Genomic DNA, 11086 nt, shown 5'->3' on the forward strand with positions numbered 1-11086 from the left:
ACCCCACTGCTGTGTCATCTCTCTCATAAATAATGAAAGACACGCATAAGGGCAACACTTTACTTCCTGTAATTGTGTGGTGTCCTTCAGTTCACTGACATCCCAGTGAGCTGAAGGTGGCATCAGTCAGTGACCGGGAAACGCTGTGTCATTCATTACCTTACAGCGTCAGGGCACAACACACCCTGACACTGACCAGCTGGGAACAGGTGAGCAGCTGGACTAAGGACGTGCAACAATGCTGTGACTTCTCTTCTCTGGTAAGTGTTTAAACCTTGTGTGAAAAATTTAACAGCCAGTTTTTAAGCAGACAATTTTGTTGCAAACAGGTTTTATGAGCAAAATGTTCATAGTGTATGAAACACTATGAACATTTTGCTCAACACGTGTGTATAATAAAGTAGTTTTCCCTATAGACTGCTTAATTTCAAACATTTTAATCAGGCACAGGCTAAAGACATGAAGATAGTAGCCTAGAGAAGAGTGAGTGCAAAATTGAGCGTGTTAAACCTGATAGGGGTGCGATCAGGTTACCTGTCACAACACCTCAGTGGAAAACAACCTGTGGCAGATACTACAGTCAGTCACAGATCTGTCTGTCTGTCTTTAGCTCTGCGCAACTGCGCTGAGTGGATAGCTTCCTGCTGTGGCTGCTGCTCAAAGAAGGACAGGACAGGATGACTGTACCAGAGTAAAGGTGCCTCTTTTCGTGACAGTATTGCAGCCATATCTACGTATAGCTCTGATGTCTTAACCGTCTTCTTTTCCTCACTGTGCAGGGAAGAACGTGTGGACGGTCTCCAGTGATGAAACGTCCAAAAGTCAAATTCCAACATAATCCCTCCCAGCAGACTGCGCAGAGGAGTCTCTGAGGTTTATGTACAGGCATCTGCGTCTGCTCTGCGCTTGTTATAATGACGACTTGTCCGAAAACTCCTCATTAGGAAGTAGGATGATGTCTGACAGCTGACAAGTGCAGCAGCAGCTCAGAAGAGGCTTAAAAACGACTGTATGCTCCAATAGTTGATATGATAGAGATGCAATAAGGTCAGCATACCCTAATAATGCATTAAATTTAATAAATGCTTTGTAAATGTCATTGTCTGTGTAATTTATCAGTGTTTGTCCAGGAGAGGCCTTCGTCCCTCTCACGAGGCTCTCTTTTCCTGAGTGTGTGGCGCCACCGTGTGGAAGAATAGATAACTGCAAAACACCATTAATTATAACTTCTGAGAACTGCTTAACTGTTTCTTATCCATAACAGCAAAAATAGGTATCTCAATAATACATAATAATACATACATTTAGTTTAATAATACAATGCTTTTACGTTACGTTATTTATTCGTTATTAATAGCTACTTTTACGTACATCAAAATGATTTAAATTAAGATGCAATATAATGAAATAAAATAAGAATTTGTTGTCATCAAAGGTGCAAATGTATCTTGTCCCGTCTAGCAGTTCATTTTTATATCATAACACACAATAACGCTGATAGTGATACAAACAAATCTAAAAATTGAAATGAAGCAAAACCCTCACCTGAAGCTTCAGCATATACTGTTGTATTGTTACCTGATGTGAAGATATTTTGTATTTTAATGTCTTATTTTTGCTTAATGTCATGTTTATTTAATGCCTCTGTTTTTAACTGTGTAAAGCACTTTGAATTGCTCTATATATGAATGGTGCTTTATGGATAAACTTGCCTAGCCTACCTTAACTATTCTAAATTGACTTGACGATAAGTGATTCTACGGAAGCCCTTAGCGGACATGCATCCATACACTATATTTACTCCGTTTTCCCGTGATAACGAGTTATTTCTGGTCGTTTTCTCGAGATCTCAACTTATTTATCCCGTTATCACGAGATAACGACGCGGCACCACCATAACGTCACATGATCATAACTCTTATCGCCAGAGTTGTAAAAGCACGAAACAAACATAGAAACAGGCTGATCTTACCTCATCCGTGTGGGCAGTGTCAGCATGGCATGTCCTGGTCTGTAATATCACAGTGACCAGAGTGTTGTTTTGTTTTCTAGATCTCTGAAAAAAAATCATCCCGTTATCACGAGAAAACAAGCTTTGTTGTCTCGAGATAACGGGCCAAATGAATGCGTTATAATGGGGAAACAAGCTTTGTTAACGAGATAAATAAGTCGAGATCTCGAGAAAACGACCAGAAATAACTTATCATGGGAAAACGGGTTACATAAAATGTATGGATGCAGGTCCGCTAAGGGCTTCCGTACATATCAGAGCTGTATTTGTATAAACTTTAAGGTTAATCTATAAGCAAACATATTTATATATGTATACATATATATATATGAGCTCTTTATGTTTTTGTTAAATTAAGACTTTGAAAGTGACTCAAGCTATGGGGATGTAAAAGTAGGCTACAATACTTCCCTCTGACTTGTAATGGATAAGGTGGCATGAAAAAAAAACAATACCCACTTTAAGAACAAGTACCTTAATTATCTACTAAAGTATAGTACACCAGTAAATGAACTTAGTTAGATGCCAACACAGACCTCCACCAGCCTCTGCAGAGCACCTGCTGCCTTCAGAGTGTGACCGGAAACCAGAGCGACCAGAGGCAGCACTGGGCAGCACATTAAACATGTTACTCTCCTCTGTCAGTGACAGGTTTGACACACCAGCTGGTCGCCTGTAAAGCAGCAAAGGGTGCTCTGATGGGCGACACAATGATCAGCCTCATTATGTAATATCATATCATATTTATTTAGAATAGAAGAAAGCACAAATGTATTTACATTCACATGTACAGTAGCATACAATACAATTTTACAATTACACATTAGTAGAGTTTACAGTCTGTGCAAGGTTAAAGTGACAATCTCAGTTTACAGTGTGGAATGACGCAGCTGACTCGACGTGTCCCGTTTAGTTTCTGCTCCCTTTTGTGAAAGAACTTTGCACCTGAGCTGGCGAGGACGTGACGCAACGTGTAACCAGGTAGAAAAGGGCTCTTGTCTGTAGTGTTAAAGCATACATTGCTATCAAATTACAGTTTGTTTTTCGTCATGTTTCTGCACATTCAAACGTCCCTCTGCTGGAATTTGGATCACGTGACTGCCAAAGAAACAGGAAATACAAATAAGGCAACATATTTAAATGTCTTTGTGAGATGCTTTACTATCACAGCTGTAATCTAAAGTGCAACGTTGTTCTGCGTGACTGTCCCTCCGTGTTTACGTCATCATAGCACCATCGTGGGGATGTGGTGCACGAGGGGCATCTGGTGCTGGTGGGTCATGGTCATCTGAGGTGGTGGAGGAGGAGGTGGTGACACTTGTGATTGCACGTCGGAGCCGTGCGTAACCGGTTTGTGCCGCGCGCTCTTCTGATGCGCCCTTAGGCCCGCGAGCTGCGAGTAGGCGCTCTGACACACGTGACACTTGTAGGGTCGCTCTCCTGTGTGCAGGCGCACGTGGTTCCGAAGCGTGGACGACTGGCTGAAGCGGCGGTTGCAGAAGCGGCAGACGAACGGCTTGTCCAGAGTGTGAATGCGCATGTGCGAGCGCAGGTTGCTGCGGGAGTTGAAGCCGCGGTGGCAGATGACGCAGCGCATGCGGCCGGCTGTGGTGGTGATGGAGGAGGAGGAGGAAGAGGAGGAGGGAGAGCAGGAGGAAGGGCCCTCGCAGGAGTGGGAGTCATCTGGGAGAGGAAGCAAAGCGGAGTTAAAGAGGAGTTCAGAAGTTTAAATATAAACCTACATGTTCTTCAGACAGCAACAGCTCTGATATTGATCTGTACTCACCACTCCTGCTCTTCTTCTGCTGCTCCTCATCTACTCCCGGAACTCCAGGGATTCCCAGGAATGTGTTGTGGGTGTTTCCATACCAGACAAGAAGCTCCTGGTCCGGTGGGATTGTCTGAGGGAGGGGAAAAAAAAGGTCAAAGGTCAGCTAATCAATATGTGATTACAACTTGCTTGCAACCTGTCAGTCAACTCAGCCGAATTAGAGGAAACAACTTATTCAACTCTTCTTTTGGCCAGCAGGCGGCGCTCTTCTAAAGGACATTTACATTCTTGGTGGTCGTCAGTAAAATCCCATGAAGGCCCGGCCCGTGCATTCAGGCCCACAGTGTTATTCCACAGTGTATTTTCTCACCTCCACCGCCTTGTAGAAGATGCTGCTGCCGATCTGCACCACCTCCAGGTTCTGCTCCTGCTCGTTCCGCGCGCACTTGATGTAGGTCATCCAGCTGCGCTGATCCTCCTGGCTGGCGTCGATGAAGTACCGCACAGTTCCGTCTTCATTGAACACCTGAGCGCGCAGAACGAGGAAATATATTAGGCTATATATAACATGGGATTTGGCTCATCCTGAATCTTTTACAGGCTGAATGAATGAAATCTAGACGCTGAGCTCACCTCCCACATGAGGTTGTTGTTCTTGAGCAGGTCCACGTGCTCGGGGGACAGGACCCTCCCCGTGAAAGGGCCCATCTCGGTCCCAGCTTTGATCCAAGTCTTGGAGAAGATGCCCAGGCCTTCTCCAGGGATGGAGCTCTGCGCGATGATCACCTCTGAGGGCAGCACGAGGCTGGAGAGCTTCTGCACCTCTGCAGACAGAGAGAGAAGACACGTGAGCATGCAAAGTTTGAGACTGTGCATCAATTATTTAAAAAGATTTCTTAAATTGCGCAGCAGTAAAAGCGCAAAAAGAACTGTTTTAAAGCTGGTTGTCTAAGAGTTGTTGAGCCGGGGAAGTCCTGCAAGCAGCAAATGGACTGGATCTTATTTCAGTCACGAAATATTAAGCTACACTTTATCCTCCGTTTAATTCGATTATCTGCTTGAATTGAAGGTTTTTGTTGCGCAGAGAAACCCCCTCGGAAAGCATTTTCATCCGCACCAGAGAGGGGGAAAAAGAAGAAAAAAAATCTTGCGCTTCTTTAATGTCAAAATCAAAGATTTTTTTTTCTATGAGTCTGCGTAAAAAGGCCGGCCGAATAGGGGTTAAATGGTCCTCTATTGCCCAGGGTCCAGCAATTTGTCATGCTTCAGATGTGATATTCATTAAAGTTTACTGGAAAAGAAACGGCTAATTCCAAATTCATTATCCTTTTAAGAACTTTGTAGCAATAAATTTGCGCTGAATGAGACGAGGACTTGTTTAAAAGGCTCAGGAATTTCTGCGACAAAAAAATGGAAAGGCGATTAGATGGTTGACATGCAATGAATAGCATTAGATTTAGCCTTCACGGCGCATTATGCGAGGAACAGCAAATCTTTTAAGGAGAGAGAAAGAGAAAAGCTGCGGAGCCCCATAGCTGCCAAGAGAGGAAAAGAGACTGTCCGGAGATTGATGAATGCGGGATAAAAACCCGGGACATCTCAAAGAAAGGGAACCTTTCTCTGCCGCGAGGTTTAAGTGGAAACTTTCCCAGGTCAAGCACAAAGTTAACCAAATGAATTTAATGCCCTGCGTCTTTCAATCAGCGGCAGTTACACGCCTAACAAGCCTCTAAACGCGAGGTCCCAGCGCTCTGAAAGGGTTAATGCGTTAAATGGGACGAAATTAAAGCAGAAAAATGAGGGGAATATGCAGAAAAATGGACACGTTAGTGACAACAAATGTTTGAGAAAGAGGGTAAAAGTTTTCTGAGTTTTTGGGGAAGGATGTGGGATGTTTTGGAAATTTGATGTCGTGATATTAACTGGGACAAAATGCTCAAATCCAGCTGTTAGTGGACAAATTTAAATTTGTATTTAAGTGATACATATTTGAAGGTTGCATGCAATTTAATTCTGCATAAAAAAGTATTTAATTTAAACGTTTTTTGCGCAAAAATTACGCGTAAAAATCACTAAAATGTGGCTCAAATTCAGCAATAAAATGCTTAAAAACATGCGCAACATTCTGTTTAAAAGTTAAGCGCTCAAATAAAATAAAATAGTCCCGTAATAAAGCACATCTTCATGCCTACCTCCGACGAACGACTGAGCCAGCACCTCCGCGGTGAAGGCGGTCTTGGGGCTGCCGCTGTGCCGCTCCTCCGCCAGGTGTTCTCCCAGCACGTTCCTCCACCTGCCGTACAGGAAGCTGTGCAGGATGTCCGAGGTGATCACGTCCGACAGCGCGCGGCTCGGACACTTAAATCCAGACTTGAGCGCCAGAGCGTCTGCGGGGAGCACGGAGCCCATGTTTGCAAGACGAGAAAAACGCTGAAATGATAATAATGATTTAAAAAAACACACAGCGGCGCAGCTGCAAGAATATAAGGAGTAGAAGAAGAAGAGGGGAGCTGCTCCTCAGTCTGCGCTGCTGCACCAAACTCTGCGCCCTGCCTGCCTGTGAGGGTCTCTTTATATAAGTGGCTGCTGTGACCCCTGTCTAATTACTTATTAATGACACACCCCTCACCGTGTGGACCTGCCTGCTGCTGCTGCACCACCGCAACACCAGCCGAGAGAAGAAGAAGAAGAAGAGTAGCTAAAACTTTATGAAAGTAATTATATGCACTTTAAATTCATGCAACATTTTTATGCAAAGCTAAAAGCGCGACTTGAGCGCTAGCTAGCATTTTTAAGGGTCAAGAACGTGCGGAAATGTAAAGTTTAAAGTGCTTAAAAACCTGTAAAAGTTGCAGGAAATAGATCCTAGCGCAAAAGCAGCATTTTGAAGAGGATTTAATTTTAAAAGAAATAAATAACACGTCATAAACAAACATTTTTTTAGTCGAACTTTCTGGAGAAGTGGGTCATTGAGTCTGGGAGTCGCTCGCCCATTTTTTTCTCATGCATTTGGTATTCATGCGCTGGTAATAATTGTAACGTGTGTTTTTGTGCGGAGTTAGCGCGGGAATAACAAGAATGAAAAAAAAAACAAGCTTTTTTTTCTTACAGCATTGTTCGCATGCAAAAAATGCAAAGCTGCTTTGACGTGGTTTTCACTTTTTCAAGCCCTTGTTGAGGTATAAGCGGTTTAATATTCATGGATGTTCGGAGCCCCCTCCTCGGTATTGTGACAACGTTTAGATGAGTATATACGCCCCCCCCCCCCTCCTCCTCTCCTTCTTTTTTTCCTTCTCTATAGTGTTTTTTCCTCTCTTCGCCTATTTTTCGGGCTTGATGGACTGCGGCTAAATGGGCAGTTTTTCCTTCTTTTCCAGCAGAGAGGACATCTTTATTCCATCCCCGGCTCACAGGTTTCCTATTCAGCTCCCCTCCAAGTAATGTCAGGGCCCTGAAAAGTGCTGCAAATCAATCTTTCATGGTGTTTTGAGGGCAATTTGACATCCATGCACTCGTCTTTTCAGCGCAACAACTACAAGGGGATTGTCCGAAAAAAAAAAAATGGGCAAGTTGTGCTTTCTCTTCTTCTCTCTGGACGAATATGGACTATGTAATGGGAAAAAAGAAGATATGGCAACTAAATACAATGGCGGAGGGTTTTTTTTTCCAGAGATAGTGAAAAGGCAAGGTGAGTGACAGGGCACGAAAAAAGATTACTGTGAAACAGCTGCTTTTTATGAGCGCGCCCCTCCTACATTTGTCTCCTTTTCCCAGATGAAATTTCGCTGCTCTTTCAGAGGGATTCTTTCTCATCTAGATTGATTTACATTTATAGCATTCATCGCACAAATCCGAGGTAAATGGCAGGGGGGGACCGGGGGGTGGGGCCGCTTCTTTATTAAAGAGGAATTAAATGAATTGAATTGGGGTAACGCATGGATTTGATTTGCTTATTTATGCATTAACCTGTGGCTTTATGCGGAGCTGGTAAAGCCGCGGGCATGTCACCAATGGCAAATCATCCCGCTTAGCTGTGCCATTGTAAAACCATTTAAGCTATTATTCTGTCCATTTAAAGCTTATCAATTTCATGTGGATGATTGACAATTATTGCACAAAGAGTGCGGTAATTGTTTTATTTCAAAGGGCTGCTGGGAAAGCTATCAAAGAAAAGCGTTTGTTTGGGGATAAATAGCGGAGTTTACGCTTAGCAGGAGAGAAACCGATAGCCTGAGGGAGAATAGACCGGATAAAATAACACAAGGGAACATTTAAACTTTAGTGCGAAATATCAAGAAAACGGCGAGTTTTAAACTTCGTAGGAAAAGCTGTATTTTTCTCGAGTATTTTGATGCGTAAAAGTCCTTAAAAATGAACAATAAAACAATAAAATACTATTAAAACACAATTCCCAAATGATTTCAGGCCTGCTGCAGGGAAACACACACTCTCTCTCTCTCACACACACGCACGTGCACAAAGTGCTCCCGTCCCCAGCAGCTGTGAGGAAGCACGGGGTCTCCAGGGATCCTCCGCAGGGTCATTAAAACCAGATTAAGGTAGAAGCCTCGGTGAGGAGGAGGATGAGGATCAGCTCACGTGCTGCAAAGGTGAGAGAGGTGCACTCCCCTTCCTCCTCCTCTCTCTCCTAGACAGAGCCGGGACAGGAGGAGGAGGAGGAGGACACCTGCTTAGAAGTGTGTGTCTTTGCTTTTATCTAAAAAAAATAATAATAGGGGGAGGTGTAAAAAATTAGTGTTCAGTTAGAAATCCATCCTGTGTTAAATGTACAGCAGCGTTAGGGTTGGGTGTGTAAGGGGTGTTGTGTTTTACTCACTCTGTGCTGCTCTAAGCTTCCACTGTGCATCAGTGTGACAGATTTAGTTACTTTGCCAGTTGAAATTATTAATAGAAGATTGATCAACTTAAACAGTAAAAGCTAATTTGCCCCACTTTGACCCCACTGCAACTTTAAACTGAATGATATAATTTAGAACAGGATTCTGAAATGGGGCCTTCTGATTCATGAGCGCTGGGCTGCAGGGATTAAGTACTCCAGCTCATAGGTTCTTGTACTGTCATGTGTAGAACAACTTTATACATTTACTCCTCAATATTTGACTCATGAAGCGACTTTTCAGGATATTAAATTGACCTCAAATCCATGTCCAGTGAAAACCACTGATCTGGTCTGGATTCAGATTTTTGCAGATGAAAAAGTTTTTCTTTGTGGCTTGAAAAACGTAAAACGGTCCTTTTTAGGAGAAAGAAAAAAGGCCAGGATTCTCACAGGACAGCAATGCTATGCAAGATGCTTATAGATACAGAGTAAGACAGTCAGGGACCGTATCACTGCAGCATTGAGACTTTTCCTTTTAATACTTCAAGGAAAATTTGCAGATAAGAGTCGTACATTTTTTTAGTGAGGTTTTGAATGTAACTTTTACCTTATAATAAAGCTTCTTTCTCATTTCCTCACTGATAACGAGATGTTTCACTTTCTTACTTTGCTTTTACGCAAGTACATTTAGTAATGAACGACAGTCACAGCAGATCAGTGAGAGACACATTCATTGCTGTACAGAGGAGTAACTCAGTCAGCGGGCCTCAGCGCTGGAGGAAGTACTCAGTAAGAAAATAGTGCCAAAGGAAAAGCACTCGTCGTGCTGATGGCTCCTTCCATCGTTTTTTATATCCTTTTCTTGTTGGTGGTGCTTTAAAGCATGTGTTGTGTCATGTTGAAGCTGATTTTATCTACATCCTTTTTACTGCAGTTTCATCTATAATAGTGACTCGTGTAATATAAGCTGATCACATGTATTTCTAAGCCACTACAGCTGACAAGAAAGATTTTAACCAATTTAAAAGAGTTTGACAAATAAAAAAGGGTGTTTTTAGCCTGCAGTGGATTATTTTCCTTGTTTGTTTCATATGTTTGGTTATTTCAGACGGCATGCATTGTGATTGTATTGTAAGGTGCACTGTCTCACACACTTTGTCCTGCCTGTGAATAAGGTTTAAGGTTTGAAAGTTGCAGCATAAAATAACCCTGAAGGAGAAAAAGGTGTCTGAGAGTCACCTTTAAGTCGTACCTCTCATCCTCACTCTGCCAACAATCCTGCAACAACTAAATTATTAGTCGGGCCACAAAGGGACCACCGGGTCAGGACCGTCCACGGGGACGTGGGCCTTAAAAAAAAGGAAGAGGATCAAAATCAAGGGCTGGATTTGGAAACAGCTGCAGCGCATCAATGCAGGGGCCGGTGTGGCAGGAGTCTCCCCCCTGCTGAGAGCAAAGATGTGCAGTGACAAAGCTGGAGCGGCTGTGGAGGAAGGGGGTGGAGGGGAAGATCTCAGCGGAGAGGAGCCTGAGGGATGCTGCTGGACAGTCGACATAAGCAGGGAGGGAGAGGTTAGATGGCAGCAGACATTTTTATATGTTAAGATTCTGAGAAGCCAAACAAATGCTGCTGCAATTAACACATAAAACACTTGTTTTTTGGAGAAAAGAAAGAGGCAACTTTACCTTTTGACGGTGACACCTGAGAGTGTTTCAACACTGTTAAAAGGCTGTAAAGAAACAGATGTTCTGACAGCAAACACATGTAGAAGTCTGGGATATAAACACATCAATTATTGAGCTCAAAAGTCAGGCGTCAGAAATAAGAATGTTATTTAGGGAAATTTTTTAAGTGCATTTTACTGCACATAGCAGGGGACAAATTACAACATGGTTAGAATATTGCAAATAACAAATTCAAACGTTGCCCATAATTAAAGGAGGATATTTTTACACCCTTACATTGTCTTATATGTGAAATGCAGGAACAATAATGAGCCATTTGTTTTAAATATTAAGGACAAAGATTTGCATCATCTGTAAGTGCAGCAGTGGAATCAGTTAACATTAAGAACTTGTTGCGATATTATTACTCAACCACAAGAGAGGCTTGCGGACAATTTATTTGGATTTGAGAACTGGCAGCAGACTATAGAAAATAGAGATTTTCTGCTTATAAAACATGGAAACATACAGTCGGCCTACACGTGTACTCTACCTATTAGTATTTACACAACAGAGCTGTCACAGGAGAAGACATCCAACAGAGAATCAGCTAAACAAGTACACCATAAGGTAGTCTGGATGTTTTTAATACATGGTTAACTGTACACGTAAGGAAAAAAACAAACACCATAATTAGACATTTTCAAATTATATCCCTTTTCATTAAGAAATGACGTTAATACCATAATCATTTTTCCATAATGATGCATCATTTATACCATTTATATTAGAACACACG

The 11086-nt window shown here is 42.6% G+C and overlaps 1 protein-coding gene and 1 long non-coding RNA gene across 2 annotated transcripts; one reads left to right on the forward strand and one right to left on the reverse strand.

The window, feature by feature from the left end:
- The first annotated feature begins 66 nt into the window (after positions 1–66).
- LOC138602359 (uncharacterized) lies at positions 67–1099 on the forward strand. The gene is made up of 3 exons (XR_011309187.1): positions 67–260; positions 611–697; positions 780–1099. It is a non-coding gene; the product is annotated as an uncharacterized lncRNA (long non-coding RNA).
- Positions 1100–3236: 2137 nt separating this feature from the next.
- LOC138602365 (PR domain zinc finger protein 12-like) lies at positions 3237–6191 on the reverse strand. Its single transcript, XM_069673845.1, has 5 exons — positions 5975–6191; positions 4416–4606; positions 4153–4308; positions 3798–3912; positions 3237–3694 (listed from the first exon to the last, which is right to left on the reverse strand). Exons 1-5 carry the CDS (start codon positions 6189–6191, stop codon positions 3237–3239), a joined length of 1137 nt encoding a protein of 378 aa, XP_069529946.1.
- Between the last annotated feature and the right edge of the window lie 4895 nt (positions 6192–11086).

The sequence above is a fragment of the Semicossyphus pulcher genome, unplaced genomic scaffold (genome assembly GCF_022749685.1).
Source record: "Semicossyphus pulcher isolate SPU_LCO1_2020_fin unplaced genomic scaffold, fSemPul1.0.p SCAF_22, whole genome shotgun sequence".
Classification (NCBI taxonomy): domain Eukaryota; kingdom Metazoa; phylum Chordata; class Actinopteri; order Labriformes; family Labridae; genus Semicossyphus; species Semicossyphus pulcher.

Excerpts from the sequence above, each read along its gene's own strand:
- LOC138602365 (XM_069673845.1), bottom strand. The coding sequence starts at position 6,191 with ATGGGCTCCGTGCTCCCCGCAGACGCTCTGGCGCTCAAGTCTGGATTT. Across the intron at positions 4,309-4,415 it reads ACAACAACCTCATGTGGGAG|GTGTTCAATGAAGACGGAAC; the intron begins GTGAGCTCAGCG and ends CTGCGCGCTCAG. Across the intron at positions 3,695-3,797 it reads GCAGAAGAAGAGCAGGAGTG|ATGACTCCCACTCCTGCGAG; the intron begins GTGAGTACAGAT and ends TTCCTCTCCCAG.